The sequence below is a fragment of the Oryzias latipes genome, chromosome 6, assembly GCF_053564925.1.
Source record: "Oryzias latipes strain Hd-rR chromosome 6, Olatipes_Hd-rR_3.1".
Classification (NCBI taxonomy): domain Eukaryota; kingdom Metazoa; phylum Chordata; class Actinopteri; order Beloniformes; family Adrianichthyidae; genus Oryzias; species Oryzias latipes.
Window position 1 is genome coordinate 5,880,868 of NC_136242.1, and position 25,565 is coordinate 5,906,432.

The 25,565-nt window shown below is 41.0% G+C and overlaps 1 protein-coding gene and 3 long non-coding RNA genes across 9 annotated transcripts in view; 2 read left to right on the forward strand and 2 right to left on the reverse strand.

Moving 5' to 3' along the window:
* Positions 1-25,565, reverse strand: part of tesmin (testis expressed metallothionein like protein) — a 32,425-nt gene that overhangs the window by 3,596 nt on the left and 3,264 nt on the right. For 3 of the 6 annotated variants that reach the window (XM_078948317.1, XM_011472840.4, XM_020701567.3), the window contains exons 2-9: positions 23,311-23,545; positions 20,648-20,764; positions 20,333-20,561; positions 20,017-20,110; positions 19,062-19,093; positions 18,919-18,992; positions 12,134-12,205; positions 9,195-9,297 (exon numbers count right to left, since the gene is read on the reverse strand). In XM_078948317.1, the coding sequence (XP_078804443.1) occupies positions 9,195-9,297; positions 12,134-12,205; positions 18,919-18,992; positions 19,062-19,093; positions 20,017-20,110; positions 20,333-20,561; positions 20,648-20,764; positions 23,311-23,528 (939 nt within the window). In that variant the 5' untranslated portion in view covers positions 23,529-23,545. The remainder of the gene's footprint in view (positions 1-9,194; positions 9,298-12,133; positions 12,206-18,918; positions 18,993-19,061; positions 19,094-20,016; positions 20,111-20,332; positions 20,562-20,647; positions 20,765-23,310; positions 23,546-25,565) is intronic. The other 3 variants (XM_011472841.4, XM_020701568.3, XM_020701569.3) reach the window with 2 other exon arrangements.
* LOC111947514 (uncharacterized) lies at positions 1,712-3,508 on the reverse strand. Its single transcript, XR_002873379.2, has 3 exons — positions 2,989-3,508; positions 2,553-2,614; positions 1,712-1,907 (listed from the first exon to the last, which is right to left on the reverse strand). It is a non-coding gene; the product is annotated as an uncharacterized LOC111947514 (long non-coding RNA).
* On the forward strand, positions 1,914-3,655 carry LOC144992398 (uncharacterized). Its single transcript, XR_013656304.1, has 2 exons — positions 1,914-2,769; positions 3,463-3,655. It is a non-coding gene; the product is annotated as an uncharacterized LOC144992398 (long non-coding RNA).
* LOC144992397 (uncharacterized) lies at positions 5,717-7,224 on the forward strand. The gene is made up of 3 exons (XR_013656303.1): positions 5,717-6,143; positions 6,400-6,523; positions 6,891-7,224. It is a non-coding gene; the product is annotated as an uncharacterized LOC144992397 (long non-coding RNA).

Here is a 25,565-nt window from a genome sequence, read left to right on the forward strand (position 1 = left end):
ACTTCAGTTTTTTTCTTTAAAGTGTGGATGACACTCGGAAAATGAAACCCCTGGAAAGTCCCGTTGAGTCTGTCCAGACAGTGATGTGCAGGCAGTGGAGGCACAAAATATAGCTTAAAATACATACACTGCCCTGCAGAAGTACCCCCCCCCCCCGATGTTTGTCTCTTTTGTTGCTTTCATAAATCACTCATGGTCAAGAAGATGGGTCTTTCCACAGAATTCTACAAAGTAACGTCAATGAAACAAAAATATGAAATGGAATAGAACTGTTTGCATAATCACCCCCCCCCCCTCCAAGTCAGTATTTAGTAGATGCACCTTTGGCTGCAATCACAGCCCTGAGTCTGAGTGGAGACGTCTCCATCAGTCTCCACTCAGTCATCACTGGAATTTTGCTCCATTGGTCTTTGCAGAACTGCTCAGGTTCTGTCAAGTTGCGTTTGGACCGGGCATGGACAGCCTTCTCAAGTGCAGCCACAGATTCTTTATGGGTATTGGGTCTGGCCTTTGACTCGCACCTCCAGAACATTGGTCTGGTTCTTTTTCCACCATTCCTGTGTAGCTTTTGCCGTCTGCTTTGGATCTTTGTCTTGCTGGAACAGAAATCTCCTCCTGAGCTGTAGTTCTAAATAAAGAGACCCAAAAAGATTGTCCTCCAAGATCTCAGGTTATTTTGCAGAATTCATTCTTCCCTCTATCTTTACAAGCCTTGCAGGGCCTGCTGCTGAGAAACATCCCCACAGCATGATGCTGCCACCACCATGCTTCACAGTGGGGATGGATTCTACGCTACAGTTTTTAAGCAGAAGAAAAATGTTGAAAAAATGTTGAGCCTCCCTTTACAAGTGGAGAGAATTAAAAGACTTTTGGAGCGGGGACTGATTGTTTCGGTAACGCTTTCTTTTACAGTACAGTACTTACAGTGTACTTAAGTGGTATTTACATGGTACTTATAGTGTAACTACTGGGTACTTTCAGGGTACTTACATGGTACTTTTTATGGAATTTACTGGGTACTTACAGTGTGTTTACATGGTACTTTCTATGGGACTTTACTGGGTACTTACATGGTACTTTTTGTGTCTACTCTGTACTTATATGGTACTTACTGTGTATTTATATGGTACTATTTGGTTCATACCTATGTGGTACATACTGGGTATTTATAATATTCCTACTGGGTATTTACATGTTGTGCAAATGTGTCTTTTATGGTACTTACCACATGTAAGAACAAGGTAAGTACAAATAAAGTACCTTGACCTTTAGGTCTGCACTCGCTGCATGTTTCATGGTATTTACCATGAATTTACCACAGAAACTACCCCTTAAGTACACTGAAACTGTAACTGTAAAAGAAAGTCAGCCCTATTTCCACTCTATTACATGGTACTTTCATTACTAAATACTGGATATGTTCACTTGAATATTACTTGGTACTTACCCCTTAAGTACAATGAAACTGTAACTGTAAAAGAAAGTCAGCCCTATTTCCACTCAACTACATGGTACTTTCAGTAGTAAATGCTGGGTATGTACACGTATTACCTTCCCGTACAGTGTACATACACACTTGGTCTTCTGACCTCACCACACGAGACAATGCTAACCTGTTGGTAAGGGTAAAGTAACTACATTGTAAAAAAAATATACTGGCCTGATTACTTCTTGTAACATGAGGCAAGTTTAAAGAGAAACAAGACAGCAGTGAAAACAACAATCTTTAATATGATACGTGTCTGCAGCATACAAAGTGTCATCACAATGAAATAGGTTTTAAGTACAAAACAGTTCAAAGGAGAAATCTAAAAAACACATTATTGGCCTGAGGGTCGTGCTTTTTGTCCATCAAAATTCTTTCAACAGAGTTTGGTAACGGTGCAGGACTTCTTCAGGGTTTGTAACTGCAAGAAAATTCACAATATGAGCTAAAATGAACATAAAAAGCATAACGACTTTGATGAAATACAAAATATATTTTACTTATTTAATCATTTCTGTAATGAGTTTGATAAATTTCTGTGAATTCTTTATCGCTTTGACTGTAATGCTTGAAATTAATCAATTATCCTCATTTATGAACATGATAATAAATTATTCACAACTTTATATTTTAGTTACATAAACAAGAACAACAAAAAAGAAATCAAAGAAAAAAAATCATTATTGCCATAAAAAAATCTAATTTGTTTAGACAAAGAATGACAAAAGCAATGTTTTAATTGGCAATTACTGTGTGTATTTCTTCTTTATAAATATTATTCGCACCTACAATTTGCATTAGCATGAAAAACATTGCAGGGTAAAAGAAAAGGAAAAAAGAAATAAATAGGCAATTTCAAATTCAACACAGTTATTCACAAAAATATGTTTTAATTTTCAAACAGTTACATTCACTGTGTTGGGTGGTATTGTTGTCTCTATCATATTTGAAAATAAATAAATAAATAAAAATAAAATAAAAACGGCGAAAGAAAAGAAAATGGGGAAAAGGCAGTTAAACTCTTCATTAATGTAAATAATATGTCCACTTGGTGGATTTAACTTACTTTAGCTTACTCTCCTGTGGCTTCACAGATTCGTCTGGAATGTCTTCTTCACCATAGCTGATCTAAAGCGGTAAAAAGACGGAAGTACGTCATCATTATTTTAAATAAACGCCTTTCTTTGATTTTCCCAGAAAGACGTGCGCTCAGTCAAACGAGCACAGAACAACAGACTTTATCATTTAGGCTACGTGCTTGTTTTACAGGTGCCCCTCTCCTGGTAAGTAACAACAATGTTTGTAGATTTTCATTACAAACTTTGAAAATGTATACATGAAATAACTGAAATTATTGCAGTAAGGTAGACATGCTCTTACGTCACGTTTCAAACACAGAGATAGTGGCTTGAAATCACGAGGTTAGCTTCTTTATAAAGTTTGATCAGTTTAAATATTTACATGTAATTTATCCAATATTTAGAAAAAAAACACTGGCTTACCTGCCAGATGAAGAGAAATTCAAACTGTTGCGCGCGCCTCGAGGCTCTCCGGATTAATCTGCACGTTCACTTTGGGGGTAGTTGTGCTGCATTCAAGTGCGCTGGGAATTTGCAACTTTACTTGCCCCGACCTATTTAACAAAAACACACACTTGGGGTGTTTTTAGTATTAAAAGTAAATATTTTGCCTTGTTGTTTTACATATTTTCCTGACATTATATAATATATATTAAAACAAGTTCATTTTTAGAACAATATTTAAAAAAAGTTAAGTTTTGAATAATTTATTATCATGTTTTTAAATGAGGATACTTGATTAATTTCAAGCATTACAGTCAAAGCGATAAAAAAATTCATAGAGATTTATCAAACTCATTACAGAAATGATTAAATAAGTAAAATATATTTTGTATTTCATCAAAGTCGTTATGCTTTTTATGTTCATTTTAGCTCATATTGTGAATTTTCTTGCAGTTACAAACCCTGAAGAAGTCCTGCACCGTTACCAAACTCTGCTGAAAGAATTTTGATGGACAAAAAGCACGACCCTCAGGCCAATGTGTTTTTTAGATTTCTCCTTTGAACTGTTTTGTACTTAAAACCTATTTCATTGTGATGACACTTTGTATGCTGCAGACACGTATCATATTAAAGATTGTTGTTTTCACTGCTGTCTTGTTTCTCTTTAAACTTGCTTCATGTTACAAGAAGTAATCAGGCCAGTATATTTTTTTACAATGTAGTTACTTTACCCTTACCAACAGGTTAGCATTGTCTCATGTGGTGAGGTCAGAAGACCAAGTGTGTATGTACACTGCACAGGAAGGTAATACGTGTACATACCCAGCATTTACTACTGAAAGTACCATGTAATAGAGTGGAAATAGGGCTGACTTTCTTTTACAGTTACAGTTTCATTGTACTTAAGGGGTAAGTACCAAGTAATATTCAAGTGAACATATCCAGTATTTAGTAATGAAAGTACCATGTAGTTGAGTGGAAATAGGGCTGACTTTCTTTTACAGTTACAGTTTCACTGTACTTAAGGGGTAAGTACCAAGTAATATTCAAGTGAACATACCCGGTATTTAGTAATGAAAGTACCATGTAATAGAGTGGAAATAGGGCTGACTTTCTTTTACAGTTACAGTTTCATTGTACTTAAGGGGTAGTTTCTGTGGTAAATTCATGGTAAATACCATGAAACATGCAGCGAGTGCAGACCTAAAGGTCAAGGTACTTTATTTGTACTTACCTTGTTCTTACATGTGGTAAGTACCATAAAAGACACCTTTGCACAACATGTAAATACCCAGTAGGAATATTATAAATACCCAGTATGTACCACATAGGTATGAACCAAATAGTACCATATAAATACACAGTAAGTACCATGTAAGTACAGAGTAGACACAAAAAGTACCATGTAAGTACCCAGTAAAGTCCCATAGAAAGTACCATGTAAACACACTGTAAGTACCCAGTAAATTCCATAAAAAGTACCATGTAAGTACCCTGAAAGTACCCAGTAGTTACACTATAAGTACCATGTAAATACCACTTAAGTACACTGTAAGTACTGTACTGTAAAAGAAAGCGTTACCATTGTTTCTTGGAGGTCTTCAATGCAAAGACTAAAAAATAAAATCACTATAGCAGTGGGAAAAGAACATTTATAAAGATATGAAAAAGAAATCCATAAACTCTCATGTAAGATATGAAGGTCTAAAGCAGACGTCTGTGACTTGAGGCTCCACATTAGGCTCTTATATTCCTCCAATGTTGATCTTTGGCTTTGAAGAAACATGCCAACAATTAGAATAAATAGTCGTCTGTAGTTTAGCTTAATTGGTTTAAGTTAATATATCTTGTCATTTATGTTTAGATTTGAACAAGTGTGACAATAACTCAGCAAAATTATGGTTAGTTGAAAATATTGTCAGAAGTTTATTAATCGAATAAGTTGAATGCATAACACCACAGTAGCCGCGTTTACATGGGCAAAAGTAATCGGAAAGAACGCCTGATCGGAAAGAAAACGCGTCATGTAAACACGCCGTTCGGAATACTCTGCCCCGGTCAGACTCGTTCGGATCAAAATTTCTTTCCGATCGAGATAGGCGGGTTATACCGATCGTTTATCCGAAAGTGGAGCATGTAAACGGTCATTCCGATCGTGTGTCACTACTGCTCTGGTTTACGTCACGCATAGACGGTGTTTCGCTGAGAGAAAGCATTGGAGCTCATACGGGACCGATCAGCTGCTCTGCGGACACCCCGTGAAAAGCGCCGCTCTGCTCTCGCCCCGCTGGCTCTCCCCTCTCTTTCACCCCTCATGAGGGAGATGCGGGGAAGGAGCGCTTCGTCCCCCCCAACGCTCACTCGGTCCACTGGCACCCGAGTGAGCAGAACAGCTATATTAATAACTTCGGGTCTGAGGATGCTTGTTATGTGTGCGTTTTTTTTTTTGTTTTGTGTGGGAGAATTCAGACTGCGAGCCGTCCCGCCGCTCTGGCTTAGCGGCTGCAGGACTCAGGAGAGCCGCCAGCTCACGCAGCGAGTTTGGGGAAGCAGAAATAAATGTCGCTCAGTCCTTAGAAACTGTTCAAACAATCACGTGGATTTGTGTTTCCAGTTGTGTCCCGACAAAATAAAGACTGATGTTATTCCCAGACATTTACGTGGAGCCAAAATGCAGATTGCAGGGTTTCATGGTCCTGGACTTTGTGTCCATCAGGCTAATGTTGTTAGCCTGTGTTTATAGCCTGTCCTAACCCTCCTTCCAGCACTGATCACACGGATTAAATAAAACGATGAGCGAACAGGCGCTTCATACTATTCATGAAATTAATAAAAGCACGTTTGGAAGATCGTCACGTATATTAGTGATGGGACGAGCGACACTGGTGCATCAGCACAGTGCCGAGAGCTCAAGAGTGAAACCTCGTCTCGGTGCGTGTATTGCTTTAAGAAAGGATCACGTGACCGATACAGGAACTGTATCGTTTGGATGTGCCGTGCCAAAGTGTGTTTATAAGGAAACAAACTGTATCAACATGTCGTGGGTTTGTCGAATGGAGTTCTGCTTGATCATGGATCTTCCTAGGAAGTTTTCTCCGGTGTGGAATAATTTTGATCTCGTGACGCCAAACAAGGTAAATCTTTTTCTCCTTTATATACAATTTTTTTACGGTGGCGCATTGCACTCACTTTATCAGTTTATCAAGTGAATGACCTGTGATACATATGATAGTCAGTTAAAAAGCCTTACAGTTGCTTTATTCATGTTATCATGTAATTATGAGATCCTGATCTCATAATCATGAGATAGGGTGTCTATTTTTTTAATGCAATGTTCTGGTAAGAGGTTTGAATTGTTTTCAGATAAATTTACTTTTTATGTTATTGTAGGTGAGGTGTCGGCTCTGCTCCACAGAGCTATCTTATATCAATAAGAGCACTTTATCAATGCTGAGGCATTATAGAGCTCGGCATGGCAATGAAGAATTGGCAGATACTCGTGAGAGTACCCCAGGTATGATGAAATTCTCTCTAAAAATTGTGATAAAAAAACGTGCATGCAAACAGGCAGGCTCAAGGCCTGGTATCGAATCTCCAACCCTCTTGCTGTGATGCAACTGTGCTAACCACTATTCCACCATGTCGTCTTATGTCTATTTGATATTGTTTGTAAAATTACAGTCCTTTTATTAAGCTTTTGACAAAATAGTTCCTTTTGGCTTGCAGTTCCTAACAAGCAAGCAGTGGATGAGGCAGTGGTCAATATGATCATCAAAGACTGTCAGCCACTCAGCTTTGTTGAAAATGAGGGATTCAGGGAGCTCCTGTATCACCTGTTTATTATCATGTGATAATAAAGTAATGATTAACTATTTTTTTAGGGCACATTCTCTGGAAAACATTAGATCTGGAGGTTGCAGAGACCCAGAAGACGAGGAACGCAACAGCTGACTCAATTATTGAAGTCCAACGCTACCTGGCAGAAACAAACACACCCAGAAACCAAGATCCTTTGCTATATTGGAAATGGAACCAGGAAATATACCCACATCTTCATCAACTTGCACTTAAAACTCTCTGCTCACCATCATCGTCTGTTCCATGCAAAAGAGTATTTTCCAAGGCTGGGGAGCTGGTGTGTAAGAGGAGAAATCGCCTTGGAGCAAAGACACTCCAAAAACTTTTGTTCCTCAATAAGAATTCATGAACTAATCACTTTTTTGTCTTTTATTTCATATGATCTAACAGTAAAGTTGACAAATGTGCACATAAAAAGTAAAACAATTGTTACTCGGAATTTTTACTCTAGTTTGCTATATTTTACATACCAACTCAGTTTTAGCATTTACACGAACAAGGAATTTCTTTACCTGCAATGATTTCATTACTACTGCAAGGGTCACTATTGGGTGACCAACACAGTATCAATACAGTGCTGACACAGTTTGTTTAGTGTGTCAATACACTCCTTGAGGTATCATCGTCCCATCACTAACGTATATTACCGATTTGCTGCATAAAATAAATGTCTGTGGCAGCTGTTTGTTTAGAACGGGACCTATTTCCTCATCCGGGAGTTTTCAACACTACTGCGCATGCCCAAATGATTCATTCCGACCAAAAGTGTGAGCCATGTGAACGTTTGTTCCAATTGGAAAAAGGTTTTCTGTGCCCATGTGCACGGGTGAATTTTAACCCGACCATTGATTCGATCAAGATATTCTGCCCATGTAACCGCGGCTATTGTTTAGATGTTGTTCTTAAAGTACAGGGTTATATTTACATGTACAGATGTTTTTAAAGGATTCTACACCAACGTTGTCATGATTAGATTTGATAGTAAAAGGAGAAAAAGAATGAAGGCACACCACAGTCATAATGGTGGAAAATGCCATGCTTAACCTTTCTGCATTTTTAATTCAAGTTGCAGCAGGAGACTCTGATTTGTTAAATGATGTTCACTTGCTGTATGTAGTGCTGTTCTGCCTTCTTAAAGCTCCAAAGTGCTGCACACTCACAGTCCCGTTCACATTCACACTGATGGCGGCTCCGCTTACAGAGGCGCTAACCTAGAACTACCAGGAACAATGTCTCTTGCCCAAGGACACTTCAACACATGGGCAGCCAAGGCAGGAAGAAAAGCTATGATCTTCCAATCAGAGGTCGACCGCTCTACCACTGCACAATTTAACATTGGTATTTTATTTTGAAATGAACTTGAATGTGCTTCTGTCAAAAGTAAAATAAGCTAAAATAGTTGTATATTGAAACATTTGACCCTGGTACAATTCAATTATTGTAAATATTTGAAAGTTGTATTTTATAAATGAATGGCTAGAAAAAACAAAAAAGGGTTGTTTTTTTACTGAAGTGGTATTTTACAGCTCTCACTGGGTTTTGGCCCAACTAGCTCTTTTAGCATTAAAGGTTGCAGAGCCCTGACCTGACCTAAAGCCACTGATCCCACAAGAATCAGCTGGATGTTCAACTCATGATAATAGTCACAGGAGTCCTACTGAATGGGCTGGGAAGCTCTGGGGGACGGAGCAGAACCACCTGTACTGGTCCAGTACCCAGAATGCAGCAGAAACAGGAATAGTTTTACTTGTAAACAGAATGAGTTCATGTTCCTCAGCAGCTGCAGTGGATGGAAGATGTTCTCCAGCATACTGTATCTCAACCATGACAGCTTCCTTCTATCCAGAACCTCTTTTCAAATGTTCATCTTCAGCCTCACATCCTTGGTTTTCCTGTTTAAGCTTTAAGTCACATCCGTTGTCACACGTGTGTAACATTTGTTCTCAGCATTCAAGCCCCTCACAAGGCAGCAGCGAGCTGCAGTCACAGACCAAGTTTGACTGCCAAGCCAACTCCCAATTTTATTGTTAGAAGTTAACTCTTAACTAATTTATTTATACATTACATATTCATTGCTCTTATCTTATGTCATTTTTAATATAATTTATTTTTGTTTCCTTTCCGAGTGTGGTATGTGTGGTGTCGAACAAGACGGACAATTGGATATCTCCAAATATTAATTAAAGTATTCTCTACTCTCTAATCTACTCTAAAAATCCCATATATGAAGTCTTCAATTTTCTCAACACTGCAGTAGAGGATGGGAAGTGCTCCATGTCAAGTCAACATCGGGTACCAGTTGGCAGATTTACATTTTACTCCCAAACCTTGATTGCCTCATGCCGCTGGCTTTCATTCTCCGCGTTGTTGTGGCAGTTAATGCAGTTGCAGCTGCTGCACATCATTCCGCTGGAGAAACAGTCGCAGTACCTGAAAGAACCACAAGTGGTTGTTCATCTGCACCACAAGTACAGTATAGAGCAGGGGTGTCAAACCTTTGGTTCAGGGGCCAGATTTAACCTGTCTGATCTCGAGGGGGGCCGGACCAATAACATAACAGCAAAATAACCTATGGTCAGTTTGTTATCAGTACTTTTTTTTCTCAGTTGGAAAAAACTAACTAAACTTAACCGACATAGCAGCCTAAACACTTATTATTACATATTCATTCACAGAGGCCAATGGATCTAAAATAAAATGTATTTCACATTAAAAAGGTTTATCTAATTTTATACAGACTGAATATTTTACATCTGACAATCCCGAAAATAAACACAAGAGAGGGGCTACAGGAGAAAATGAAAGACCTAAATGTATAAATTATGGAGTTAATTCAGTCTCAATAAGCAGAAATCAGAAACGTGCAATATTAATTTGGAACTGCACATGTTGTGTTTCACACATGCACACTAAATGTTTCACACATGCACAATAAGTATTTCTCACAAATGTGCATGCTGTGTTTTACCAAAACACAATAAATGTTTCACAAATGTACATGAAAAAATTCAAAAATAAACTTTTAGAAATGCACAATAGATGCTTCACAAACATCATTTTCAGGTACATTTGTAATATGAACATTTTAAAATGTGCATTCACAAACCCGCTCTCATTTGTGAATCTCCCCTGATTTGTGAGAGATTTCTCTGCGGTGAATATTGAGACTCCCTTCACGCTGCAGGTCAACTAATGTCACCATTGGCTAATGAATCTGTCAATCAAACTTATCAGCAAAGCAGGCGTTAAAATTTGGTTAGTTGAAAATATTGTCAGAAGTAAAATTTGAACGATCTGCAAGTTCATATTACAAGTGTACCTAAAAATGATGTTTGGAAAGCATCTATTGTGCATTTCTAAAAAATGTTTTTGTGAATTTCTGAAAAATGTTTTGTGTTTTGGTGAAACAAAGCGTGTACATTTGTGAGAAACACTTATTGTGCATGTGTGAAATATTTAGTGTGCATGTGTGAAACACAACGTGTGTGTTTGTGAAACACAGGGTGTGCATTTATTTCCAAATTAATATTGCACGTTTGCGTAAAATTACAGTTGTGAATCAGTGTATTTGTGAAACAGGTTGTGTGCATTTCTGATTATTGAGACTGAATTAACTCCATAGAAAATCAATGAAAAATTTAATGACGTTAAACTTAAATTTGTGAACATAACAAGAAGTTAGAGTTAACCTCCTGTCTCTCCTGAAACCTTAGCCGTCCATCAATATCAGAATTCAAATCCTGAGCATTTACTGTCATTCAAGTGATTAAAAAGTAATGAAATGTCCAAGAATCTTTTCCTGGTCGCTGCATGAAACTTTTGGCTACACCTGCCTTCTTCCTGACCTTTGATGGAGCGCCATCAGTGAGCAGACTGACATCATGTGACCAGACTGACATCAGTGACCAGACTGACATCAGTGACTAGACTGACATCATGTGACCAGACTGACATCACGTGATCAGACTGACATCATCATTTGGCGTCCGAGTCTCCTCAGAGATGTTGTTTCTGTAATCCTCATCCTTGACAGACTTGTTTTGGCAAAAGTCGACTGCTTTTTGGGAACAAGACTTCTTCAGCATTTTTCCATTAGTTCACCTCTGAAAATTATTTGGATGTTTGCTCCAACTTGTCTGCATAATGTAGCCGTCACTGCTCCATCACTGACGTCATGGCTGCAGTAAATGCAGACTGTTGTTCTTCAGTCTAGCAAATAGTTGGTAAATCTTCTCTTTTCTTAACTGCAAATGGTGAAACTTTTCTTTATGTGCTAAATGTTATATTCTTTGAGCACCATGACCTTGATGACATACCAAACATGCAGGTTTTGCATTCAGCTCCGTGAACAAATAAACCTCTTTTCATTTTTTCTGGAAAGCTCAGCCCTCCACTTCAACCTTTCTTCTTTTTAAAAACATTTTGGTCATTAGGGTCTCACTACTGATCATTCTTATAACTGAACAGCAGAATGAGTTTCTCTTACAAAACAACATCTTTGAGATAAACCAGTCTGGTTGTAGAACGAACCAGAGTACTGAGACAGCCTTGTTAAAAATTGTTAATGATGTCAGGTGATCCTTGGATTCAGGTCAGATCTCAGTATTAGTTCTACTAGATCTAAGTGCAGCTTTTGATACTGTTGATCACCTGATACTTGTAAACAGACTTAAAATTCTTGGCCTTTCAGGGACTGTTCTCAAGTGGTTCTAATCGTATCTTATGGAGAGAAACTTTATGGTAAGCATGGACACACACTTTTCTGGGGTTCATGAAATTATTTTGGTGTGCCTCAAGGTTCCATCCTTGGCCCCTTGCCTTTTAACATTTACATGCTTCCACTAGGTAATGTCATCAGAAGCCACAACATCAGCTTCAGGACATCAGGACCTCTTGTCATGCCCATCTTGCTTTTCCTTTGCTCCCCCTAGTGGCAGAATTGCACATTTGAGTTATTTCTTTAACTCCCCACAGGATTGGGCCAGAATTATGCTTTTTCTTCCCATCCTTATAAATATTTCTCTCCACCACTGGGCCAGATTAAACCATCTGGTGATCCCGATACTGCCCGTATGTTGACACCCCTGTAATAGAGCCTTAAAAAGAATCCAAAAAGTTTCTTCTGCGTCAAACAGTGTGATTGCCAAACACTGACAGAAAGCAAATCTGTACAGGCTGTGTTGGTCCTTTGGGTCTCAGACAAAGAACGGAAGTGCAGTTCTGCTTTGACAATGAAGAAGAAAGGAGCAGTAGAAGCCAGACTTACAGTTTGAGGCAGCGGGACTTGGTGCAGTGGCAGGTTTTTCTGGGTCTGGATTCACACTCGAGTCTGAGGGTTCTGCAAATGCAAACAGTGACATCACAACTGACAGAAAAAACATAGTTTAACATCTTCCTACTTTCTGTCCTGCAGGGAACATCTGCATCTGCCTGATGTCTTTTTACAATGTCTGTCTTTGAACTGCAGTCCTCACTGTTTTCACTCACTCTTCCATGCATTTCTGGCAGAGCAGACGTATTCTTACAAAATGCTTATGTCATGTTTGTTAAATGGATGTCTGGTGGCTCACATGTCAAAGTCCCACTGTTTGCTCGGCTGTTGGATAGAACAGGTTAGAAAAAAACATTTGAAAAAAGAAATTCATCTCTGTTGGTGCGGAGTAAGTCTCTACCCTTTTGCCTCCAGGTGCTGGTTCCAGCTTTGCCAATAAGGAAGGGGGTGTCACTACTTCCTGACATTCTGTTCTTCTACTTTGGGACCAAACCAGGGCCACATCTGAGCCCCAACACATGAATGAGTGTCCTTTCAGTTTATGATACCTTTATAAAACTATCTAATTTGAGGAATTCATTTATTCATTCATTCATCTTCTAATCCTTTTTGCCCCTTTTGGGATCACGGGGCTGCTGGAGCCTCCCAGGGCCACACTTACACATCCATTCACTCTCACTTTCACACCTACGGACAGTTAAGAGTAACCAATGAACCTACAAGGCACGTTTTTGGACGGCAGGAAGACGGAGTCCCAGAGCAAACCCACACATGCACATGGAGTACATGCTAACTCCAGGGCTGTCCCCTCTCTCTTCTTTTAGTTGCCCTAGCCATTAATCCACTTGCAGCGGCCATTAGAACTAGCCCCATGCGCGGTATCCTGAGGGGTGGTGTAGATCAAAAAGTAGCCTTATCTTAGATCCACCTGTCTCCGTACCTCCAGTTTAAGCTCTGTTGAGCGAGTTTACTCAGCAGGCTAATGATGACTGTCAATGTCCCTCGGACTGGGGCCCCTCGCAAGATCTCACCTTGTGGGGTATCGATGATGCTAAGGAAGGTGAAGAATCAGCCCAGGACTACACGGGAGGAGCTGGTCAATGACCTGAAGAGAGCTGGGACCACTGTTTCCAAGGCTACTATAAGTAATACATTAAAACGTCATGGTTTAAAATCATGTATCACACGGAAGGTTCCCCTGCTGAAGTCAGCCCGTGTCAAGGCCCGTCTGAAATTTGAAATCTTGATGATCCAGAGGAGTCATGGGAGAAAGCCTTGTGGTCAGATGAGACCAAAATAGAACTTTCAGTCAGACAACTCATGCAGTAAAAATATATTTATTTTCACATACTTTTAATTTTCACATTCATTAAGTTGGCATTCACAATCTTTTCGTTTGGCATAAGGCTCCGTTCAATTCCATGAGAAGTTTTTCCATAAAACTTTTGGGTAATGAGGTGTGTTTTCGGCAGCATTCCATATTCATATTTACAAGTATGACTGCTATGTGTGACCCGGCACCTTTGACCGCTGGGCCGCTCCCGTTCGAGTACAGCGCCACGAAGGGGACACACTATCTAATGGATCTGCTATGTGTGACCCGGCACTAGGGTTGGGTGATGTCCCTTATATTGGCCGTTGATGATGTTTGCTGTCAACCATCGGGATGGACGATGATATTGTCGTGGGGGGGGGGGGTTTGGCTATTTTTAATATTTCGGTCTTATATAATTGCTATTCGTTACTTTACTTTATTTATTTTATTTCCCAACTAATGACTCATCCGCGACTATCTAGTATAAACTGAGGGAAGTGACTTTAACAAAAAAAGTAACAAACAAACTAGAAAAGAAATGGTCCGCTCCCGCACTTAACTAGTCAAGTGGCCCGGCGGAGCGCGGACTTACAGCTTTGTGTTTGAGCGGAAGGGGGGGGGGGGGGTGCTTTGTTACATGAGCGGTATGTGGGAGATTTAGAACTGCGATCCGTTCCGAAGCTCTAGGGGAACGGGCTACCGAACTCAGAACCGGGTCTAAAAGTGTGTGTCTGAGCAGAGGATCGTGAGCACACACACAGCGCTTTGGGGCGGTGTGAGCTTCAAAGCTGAAAGACCGCTCAGTCCTTAGAAATCATTCAAACAATCACGTGGATTTCTGTTTCGAGTCGTGTCCCGACTAAATAAAGGCTGATGTTATTCCCACATGTTTACATGCAGCCAAAATGCAGATTGCAGCACCACCCAAAGCTAATGTTGTTAGCCCGTGTTAGCATACTGCTAATTCTGGCTTCTTTCCGGCTCCGTTTTTTAACAGAAAAAGCACTGACCGCACGGATTAAAAATAAAACGATGAGAGAACAGGCATAATAATCGTAACATTATTAAAAGCACGTTTAGAAGACCGTCTTGTATATTACCGAGCTGACACATCAATGTATAAAGCCACTCGGCAACATTGTTTGTATTGAATTGTTACATTCAATAAAGTTCGAGAAAAAAAAATAGCCGCTCGGCGGAACTGATATCCGCTTCCGGATTTTCAAACCCTACTGCGCATGTGCGAATGATTTATTCCGACCGAAAGTGTGAGCCATGTGAACGTTTTTTATCTTCTGAAAACATTTTTCCGGAACCACGTACACGGTTGGATTCTAATCCGACCATTGATCCGATCAAGATATTTTTCACATGTAACCGCGGCTTATGGTGTCCACTCGCAGCGTGGCGGGGGCGTGGCATCACGATGGTGTCTCTCCATCGGGATGTCACTCACCCATCACGATGGACGATGATATCGTCTATCGGCACAACCCTACCCGGCACCTTTGACCGTTGGGCCGCTCCCGTTTGTGGAAACCACTAGGGGAACATACTATCTGAAAGAGAGAGGGAAAGAAATGAAAGGGGAGCCAACATAAGAATTATTCGTACCTGATTTTTTAGACATGAAGCCCACGTCCGCAAAACGCTGTAAGGAACTATAATTTGAACCGCCATGAACAACCCGTGTGATGACACTACTTAACATCCAATCCAATGCTTCCAATGGCATACTATGACATGCTTAAGTACATCCATTATTTGAAGCTTCCATCAAAAACTATGAACGAGCTTAACGGCCACAAACTTTCTTCCATTTGGCATACTATTTATACGAGCTTAAGTAACATCCATTTATTCGAAGCTTCCAACGACAGTACTACGAACAAGCTTAATGGCCATAATGTTTCTTCCATTTGGCATACCAATTATACGAGCTCAAGAAACATCCATTTATTCGAAGTTTCCATCTGAGTATTAAGAACGAGCTCAATGGCCATAATTTCGATGCTTCATCGGGCATACTAATAATAGGAACTTAAGAAACCAAATTCGAGCTCCATCACATACTATAATACAAACTTAAGAACATCCTAATTTTGAGGCTTCCACCTGGCAAATAATTTTCTTTTAACATCTATAATCCAAGAATTTACATTCATTTCGGCTGCTGACATATTGATTGATTCAAGTCAGAAGTGTCATTGGAACGCAGAGGAGGTCCACCGCCCCATCACTTTCAGTGCATCAATAGGTACGTCGAGCAGTCATCGTTGCAGCACACGATCAAGGAATGCAGGGTTGACATCATCTGCCAGAAACAGAGATGCTGACCGGGGAGTAGGGGTTCGCAGGCTCAGGAAGCGATGCATAGATAAAGACAAAGCAGTATTAGTCTTTGCAAAGAATATATAAATAACTCAGAAACTGATCAGTTTAAGAATACTTGAGATAAATGGAATAACAGTGCTTTTTAAAGAATAAATCTGAGAAAGTGAAATCAAGTAGTGAGTTAAGGAAAAAGTCCTATTTGTGGATTCATCGCACCATAGAAAACCACCAGGATCACAGATTCCAACAGTGAATCGATAGTGAAATACAGAACCTACACAAAATCTTACCCTAATTTTTTTATACACACCAATGGTAAGAGAGAAGTAGATTTTGTCATTTCCGGAGGAACGCACCTTTAGAAGGTCATCGAGGAGCAGGCGATTGGAAGGGTAACCAGAGACCAAGGAGATTCGTAGATGAGGAAGGTCAACATCCCACGTAGCAATGGACTGCAGCTCGGCTGGATTTGATGCTTTGCATTTGATATCAATGGTTCTCAAATAAGTGGACGACAAAGCACAGACTACTGAAATTTAATTAGCAAAGGGCGTCTGGATACTGCAAAGGAAGAACTTGAGATCCATGAGGGATCGTAGATTTTGAAAGTATTTTAGCAAGGCTGAAACTCATGCATTTAGAGGCGGAGTACAACAAGTCTCTAAATGGAGATGCATCTAGCAGAGTGTCATCTGCTGAAGCAGGGCAGATAGAAGACTGGCCTGTGGACACAAGATTTAACTCTTGAAACAAAGCTAAAGAGCGTAAGTGATTGAGTTTCTACAGCCAGGGTTAAAATTGCTCATGGTGTTATTTAAACACTAAACCAATGACACATAAGACTATCATCTCACTTCTTGAAACAGCCTTAATATAATCTCCACAGCTGAATTCTCTCATAACCACATGATCCGTTAAAGGACCATTAGAGCTGTGGATTTGGGTTTAACGTCCTAAATTCTGGCGGCCGGACATTCACATAGCACTCTTCATAAATCTTTCTCCCCCAAAATATGAGGGCGCAGCCTCAGAAAACAAATGGAGGGAGACCGAAGACACGACAGTCATCATCATAACAAACACTCCAACCATCAAATGTACACAGCAGCTACAACAGAAAAAACAAACTGTGATGGCTGCCTACGCTGCCACACCATCAGGGCAGTAACCTCCTGCAACCTCCTACATAAATCTGTTCACTTATTAACATGTTTCAGTTTACTTTATTATAATTTGATGTTTAATTTGAGTTACCAGTGCTAAAGGGAACCATTGTTGCTGCTGCTGCCATCTGCTGCTGGAACAATTAAGTCAGGCCTGACACAAGAATGCATGCCAGTCAGCAGAGGCCTTATATTCAGCAGGCAGCTAATTGGACTGAACCATCGCCCAGTGGACAAGGAACTCTTTTTGTGTTTCTTTACTTTAGTTTCCATTTTGATGGTCCTTAGTTTCATTCATTGTGTATGTTAATTTATCACATGTTGGACATTAGTTTAGTTTGTTTTCTGTATTTTATCTTAGTCTTTTTAAGTTCCCCCTTGTGTGTCTAGTTGGTTTGATCAGCCACTATATATGTTCCCTTGTGTTTTCAATTAGGTAGGTCAGTTTAATTAAGATGGTTTGTCTGTTCAGTTGTCCTCTTTTACATTTAAAAGCTTGAGTTAATTTTGTTTCTTTGACCTCTTTTAAGGGCCCTTTTTTGCCCATTTACACTTTTTGAAAAATAAATTTAAATATTTTTGATAAAACTGTTTGCTGTCCTTGTCTTCTACTGCTCGGTCCACCACACAAACAGAGAGCCGCCATAATAATAAAGCCAGCATTGAATAAAGACAGTCAAGATTTACATTCAGCTCCTAATTAACACACACACAGCAACAGAGAAAACGCCAAAAGCCACAACTAATTCAGCCAGCATGAGAAACCTGTCCAGACGAGGACCGCCAGCCTTCACAACCACAGGAAAGACCCCCCAACCCCTGAAACAATAACCGGACGACACAGAGCCACACAGCAGAAACGAACCAGGTTGACACCATGAAGTCCAAGAACATAGAACTACAATTCCCAGGGTCCTTAGGGGCATGACATCTCCGATGACTGGGTCAAGCAGAGGAACGAGAAAGAGTCGTAGAAAAACCCTAACAGAAAAACACAGGAAAAGGAACGCATGGCCGCTCACCGTAGAGATTCTGATGACTGCGGCAGACAAGAAGGCCTGGACAGCTCCTGATCGAGCGCCGCTGACAACCCGAACCGCAGGACGCTAACCCCACAGATGCCTGCCCGACCACAGCGACACGAAACGCGCCGGGCGCTGCTATCACCTGCAGAACAGCCGCAAGGAGAGGCAGCCGTGGCGAAACGGACGCCCCACATCAGAAAAAGGGGGATCATCAATCCGAAAAGAACGGGGGGAATAAATCAAGATCCTGAAAGAGAAGGAGACCTGCGAGCATGGAGAACCGGCGACGACTGCAGCGCTTGCGGTAAGGAAGAGAATGAACGACTGCACACCTGGACTTAAATAGGATGCTGAACAGGTGAGTTAATTAACTTAACTGCCCTAGGGGAGTAACTGAAGTAAAATACTGCTGAGTGCCTGCCTGAAAGGCGAACAAGTTCACTTATTTTTGGTCTTAACTCCATTCGGCCTGTTTGTAGGAGGAAGAAGGAGGAGCATCATCCCAAGAACACCATACCTACAGTTAAGTACGGGGGTGGAAGCATCATCGTCATCATTTTCTGAAATCTGGTTACCTTTCTTGGACCATGTCATGTCCTTGACCTTAGAAACCACCCAGTGAATGAAACCTCCAAATAAATCATACATAAAAAAAGAACATGCAAACTCCACACAGAGAGGCCCCCCATTGCTGTTCTGGTCCAGGTCCCCCACCCGAGGGTCCTTCTTAATGTGAAGCACTGCACCACCATATGTTCTAGTGTTCTCTTCCACACAGTCCTACCAGGTTTGGGTTTCAGTTGATCTCATTCTTTTTTTCTGCTCTCTTCTGTGGCTTTCAGATTTGAAAGTTTACAGTCTGACTTTCTGGGAAAAATCTAAACAGAATCAGGGTCTGATGATGAAGAGAAGAAAACGCTTCCATGCACTTTTACTTCTCACCTCTGTGCTGAGGCAGTAGATCGTCCGTCAGCGGTTTGAATGCCGCCGTCACCCCGAGAGTGTGCCGGCTGAAGCTTAACACACCACACATTTAGTAAGAACATGCTGATCAGCAGGAAGCACAAGGAGCATGGTTTTCCTACCTGGGGAGGAGTTTCAGATATGTTGTCATCTCCTACACACAGAGAAAAGGGAAATCAGGAAAGAGTTTCACACTGAACCTCTCAGTCACAACAATCCGCTTCACCATTAAACAGACGGCTTGTATCAACTCCAGGATGGAATTTTTTACTGTTTTATTTGGACTTTTTTATGTTTGTAAGGCATGACTTTGGAATTCCAGAGAAAATGAAGATGCTGAAAGTCCATCAGGAAGCTGCATGTTCCCCTCGTGCACGGCCATGAAACAGATTGCTGCTGACTACACGGTCAGTGAATGCCATGGACGACATCAGAGCTTCTTCACTTTGTTCTGAGGTGCTGGGACATGTCTGTTCACATCTTCCGTGGCTGTGACGTCTGAATCCTGACCTCTAGGTCAAGTTTTTACAGCACAAAACGCTTTTTCAGAAAGATGCTGGTGACAGTCAGATCCATCTGCCATTGAGGGGACATGAAAGAAGCTGACTGAAACTCCCCACTCCACCCTCCTTCCTGCCAGCTTTACCAAAGTAGTTCAGGTATTAGGGGACACCAGAGGATTGTGGCTCCTAGTGTCAAAACAGTCCCCACAATGGAGTTGTGATCTTGAGACTCACCTAATTCTACTTAAGTTGGGTAGAATTAGGTCCTATGGGTTTGTTATTTTTGGGTTATTTTTGGGTTTATTATATTTTTTGTTTTTGTTTACTCATTATTCTATTTAGTGTTTAATAATATTTCATCCCTCCTGTTGCTTTTATCATTTTTAAGAGTGAACTTGAAGTCTTTCATTCAGCGTCTCTGAAGCCCCCCATCTGAGCAGCTGCGCTGCAGCGTCCCACCACCTTCATCTGTTCACTTGTATTCAGAAGCTGTGTGTGAGCTGAATGCAGACCCCAGACCCACTGAGACCATGTTAGCAGCAGAGAGAGCTACAGGATTTGAAGCAGTCCAAACCTTTCCCTGCAGAGGCACAATCATTTGGCAACAGAGTCCAAAACCCCGGCTGAGAGGGAGGTAGCGGAGGCCCTCCTCCATCACCACACAGCACCTGCACACATCCAGGAAAGCAGTCTGAGCCACCATGGAGTCTGTGGTGTCACCGGGAAAAGGCTGAGAGCTGACAGCAAAAGCCTGATGAGAGTTATAATCCTCCTAGACGCGTCTCTTACTGCTTTACATTTTAACAGTAAATCTAGAAAAGGTCTAAAGCCTGAATCGTGTTTCATCAGGTCACTAAATAACATTCAGGATCATTTTGAGCAACATTTACCTGATGTGTGATGTGAGAGGAGGCTTCAAACAGACCCTCCCCAAACCACTGGCTATCCACATCCACAGTTACAAGCTGGTGGGAGTCAACCTGGGAACACATGAACCGAGCGCCAGTCCATCCATCAAGGTTCTGAGCGTTTGATCTGACCATGCCGCCGGACAGAAAGGTTCCTTCAGAAATCCACATGGCTGCAGCTGAGCTACCGTCTGATGGACCAGGAGCAGGGCTGAGGACACAAACACCCCGTCACTGCCCGCTTCATGGCATCCCCCCCACCCCCCTCTGCATACAGACATGAAGAAAGGCACTCACCCTGTGAGCGGGTCATACTGGTCCAGCTGGGGCGTCGGACACTCTGCCGCGGTCAGCTGACTGAGGGGAGGCTGACATGGGGCATGGGTCCTGCTGTTGGAGTTATAACGTGCATCACTGGATGGGACAGACGTGCAGGACACAGCTCAGCTGCTCAGTCTGATTTGTGAAGTTTAGTGCAAACTGTGAGATGTGAGAGGAGCTGCAGCCCCCTAAAGTCTGAGAGGGACTATAACGGGAGGGGACAGATTATTTGTTGGTTGTATTTCTGAAATGTATCAGTATTATGTTTCCTGACTGTTTTCTTTGAAAACCACAGAGAGAGTTATTTGGTTGTTTCATAAATAGTGTTGTTTATTTAAATAAAAGGATGAAGAGTGAGTGAGTGAGTGAGTGAGTGAGTGAGTGAGTGAGTGAGTGAGTGAGTGAGTGAGTGAGTGAGTGAGTGAGTGAGTGAGTGAGTGAATAGAAACTTTTTTCATAAAGCACTTTACAACTCCTTCAAGGTAACAAAGTGCTTCGTAATAAAAGAAAGACTAGGCCTGCACAATATATCGCAAATTTATCGTTATCGCAAAATTAAGCTGTGCAATATGCATATTGCAAAAGACAGTGAAAATTGCAATAAACAGTTACAATAAATGAGCTAAAACAATCCTATGGCAGTTTGAAGTATTTAACGAATCAAATAAATCCATTTATGCATTTGACCAATCAGATGGACGCCTTGACGTTGTTGACCAATTGGACTCTTTTATGTTAGATGTTGACCTATGTAGACGAGGGTCATTTGGAGTGTAATTTTTAAACTGTTGCAGTGAAATGGAAATTATGTTTTTGCTTGTTTTGCTATTTGTTCATTTATCGCAAATTAAATCGTCATTGCAATATTAGTGACTAATATCGCGAAATTTCTTCACATCGTGCAGCCCTAAGAAAGACCATGGTTGGGGACCAGGAAGTGCACTTTGGAGGTGGTCTCGGTTCGTGTCCTATCTCTCTGAGTTTCCTCAGTCTGAATACAATCCGTCCTCAGAGCAGACAAATGGACCAAAACGGCCACCGTAGTCGACGTAAACACAGTCGGAATGAAGGAACAGCTGAGCCGTGGACAGATGTAAAGCAAGGATTGATGTTTTATCAAACAGAGTAAGATTTCCAACGGTTTATTTGTTACGTTTATTTTAACACCGCTGAATCTACTCTTCTGTGCATCCGTACGCGGCACGCGCTCGCCCCCCGCTGTGACGTCATCCTAAAATCTACCTTGTAGTTTCCTTTGCAGAATCCTCTTAAAACAACGCCATAACACCACAACAATGAGACACAGAAACTCATTAAATGTGATCGGATGATGCAGACTCATTCAAACAACTTCTAACGTGGTCCACGTTACTTCTCACCGTTTTCCCGCCAATCTACATGTCAGAAATACTCATTAGTGGACCTTCATACCCAACGTCTGCTCATCATTGCAGACGTTTTTCTCCCGACGTTCAAAACTAACAATCGAAATCTAAAGTTTTAATAAGTTAACTGTCCCAATAAGGATTGTAAAGTGCAGCACGTCTTTCTCTTGTTGTTTTGATCCGCCCTCGTAGTTCCTGGCCAATGAGTAATGAGATCTTTAGTGACATGGTTTTGTTTAAAAGCATTGGTCCGTAACAGAATGGTCCACTGGATGGCAGTCTGAATACAGACCGAACCCAAGGTTCTGGACTCGTTCTAGAACAAAGGATTGTTCCAGTCTCAATACACCCTTAGACACATCAGAGAATAAAAAAGTTTTGTGGCTCTGATAAGAGAAAGTTTAGGGACCCCTGCTCTAGCATCCATATGGAGTTGTTTTTTATTCTTCCGATCATTCAAACACCACTTGAACGCAACATTTCTCTAAGTTTGTGTTTTACATGAGAGACATCAAGCCACTGGTGCAATTGGCTCTAAAATGAGAACAAAAGCCGCAGATCTGAAACAAAACCTCAAAAATGTTCTTTTTTCAAATGTCTCTTCACTTTCAATCAAAATGCTTTCGTCCGGATTCCATGTTATTTCTTTCTTTTGTGGTGGATTACCAAAACTCTCCTGCTCCAGGTTCGGCCCTTCCATCAAATTTTAGACCCCTTTGTGGCCCACAAGTTGAAAAGTGTGCCCACCCCTGCTGTAGCATTCCCCACACAAACTACACTCCGTCTGATTTCTTTATTCTAACAGTCAGAGTGCAGGCATGGAGGACAGGACAAATTGGCCTGGATTATGGCAAAATGTGCATGAACATTTTCTCTCTACGAAGTCACTGAGCGGTCTACAGGACACCTGCATGCATTAAAGCCCAGAATTATTCAGAGCACTGGCAAATTTTGGACCAGCACTTTTTTTTTTAAATGTATTCAAAAGTAGAGAATATTTCTGCTTCACTGTGACGTTTCCTGATCTTCCCAATCTTCTGGGAGAAACTTGCCATTTCCAATCAAAGAGTTGCTGGTTCAATGAAAGTAACTTTAAAGTCAAAATTTGCACAGGGATAAATGATTTCTGGGCTGACTGCACAGTCTTAACATTTTGACCATAAAGTAAGAACTCTTTAGTTGAAGCTGGTGAAGTAAGGAGACACTGAACCGACTGAGTCCAAACTTCTACGGTTAAGCAGTTAAAAGGAAAACCTGTGGTTGAAAGGATCCAACGCTGCAGCTGAGCTCATGTCCTGATGGGGAGGATTGCTGATGCTGAGTACAGTGAAGTCAGTGTAGGGCGCCGTCTGAACAGAAACCTCCATGTGGCATTCAGGGACATCATGACAGCAGTTTGGTGGGGGCTTCTCAGACTCAGGGGAGATGGGTCTGCTTCGTGTAGCGTTCAGCTCGGTCGTCAAGCTGCTCATTGTAGTAACTTAGACGCCTGTTTTAGTCACAAAGCAGACATGATCAGCTCCAGCTGAGTGTTCACAATCCAGCTCTGTCTGAAAACAGCTACGAAAACTATCAATATTGACCACTACATGAAACTGGACTGAGTGACCCCTCCCCCTGGTGTTGCAAACAGGAAGTAACCGTTGGCTACAAGAACCAAAATCCCATTGAGAAATAAACAGCTGTTAGTAAGTCATTCTATTGGTCAGAATAACCATCCTTGCTCTAATATCTAGTTTAATATGTTCCTCCTATTTTTTTTAATTATCACAAGTTATTCAAGTTATAAACTGACCAATCAGATGCTTCAGTAAAACTACACGATCTCACGTCCAACGTTCAAAACATTTGATTGACAGATTTTGTGTAGCCCGCTTTCAAGTGGTAGGGGTGTGGACTTCCAACAAGCTCACTCCTGATTGGGGAGAGCGGTTGCCATAGAGATGATGTCTCTGACCAACCTGGACCAATCACTGCTTACTGACGATTTCTGACTCGCTCCAGTTCTCTTAAACAGTCAACGATGTGGACATGTTTGATCCTCCTCCTTTATGCATCCATTGATATTTAGTAAAATGAAAACTAACCTTTAAAGACCATATGAACACGTGTTCCTACAGCCAGCCCTGGGTTACAGTGAACACATCAGATGGTGTTCTGCTCTAAAGGATCAGGATCTGGACCTTCGTGTTCAACAACCATTGTCTGGAAATTTACCAATACTGACAGAATCAGTGTCTCCTGACATGGTTAGACCTTGAATAATAATAATACCATTAGACCTATCAGATGTTTATTCAAATAACTAGCCATGAAAACATTGGATTGAATGTTACATCAGAGATTCAGTTTCCCGCTCGCATGTCGTAAGCATTACATATCAAAGTTTGCAGAATACGGAAGCCTTGAGGTGCAAATCACACCCCCAAATTGTTTTCTGGAATGTTTTATTGTTCTTATTTTTTCCATTTTGGTTTCTGGAATTTCGTTTTGTTTTGTGAAATGTAAGGCTGTTTTTTATATACGTTTGTTTTGCTTTTTTAATTGTCATTGTGATCTTTAAATGTGATTTGCACAGAAGCAGTTAATAGTGTAAAAACAGACAAACCATTTCTCTGTGGTCATGCTGAGCTCCAGGTACAATCAAATATTCTTTTTAACATTTTATATAACCCTTGTGCTGTCTTATGGGGTCCAGATGACCCCACTCTTACTTTGAAATGTTCTCCCTACCATGACAAAGGTGGATAAAGGTGGAAAGATTTCATGTGATCCATGGACACCAGTGAAGATCACAAATCATTGAAGAAAAAAGGTTCAGAGCACTGTCTAGTGGGTCTAGACCAGTGTTTTTCAACCTTTTTTGAGCCACGGCACACTTTAACCTTGAAAAAAATCCCGCGGCACACCAGTATCCCAAAAAAAAAAAAAAAAAAAAAAAAGCAGAAACTCATAGTCTGTTTTGATCTACAGCCCCCCCCCCGGCAATCTGACGTGCATTTTTGTGATAATTGTGGCAGAAAAAGCAGGAAGTTGCAGATGTTTTTTCTAAAAGATGTAATAAAACTTAAGGTTACATACAAACTATATGTTCGTTGTGGTTTCAAGACGTGTAACAAGGACGACTTATTGTACGCTGAGGCGCTGTCCCTTTAAGCCAATGCATCATGGGAGATGTAGTGTGAAAACTGCCATAAAACGGCAGAAAGACTCGCGTCTCTGAGCTTCATGGTTTTGTTCACTTGTTCCAGTCTGATACCGGATTCTGTGGAAAGCTACACCGCTAAAGACGAGCTTTAGCTGGTGTTTTTGTTGGAACTGAGTGAGTTATGAGCTAAATTGGAACAAGGAAGTGAATACTTTAAACACTTCTGATTGGTCAGACTGATGACATGTGATTAAGCCTTCAAGAATGATTGGTGGAGTCGTGGAGACGGTAAAAGCTGCGGGACTTTTCAGATAACAGTTATAGCTGCAGGTAAATCGCGTTACCGTCATTCTTATAAAAA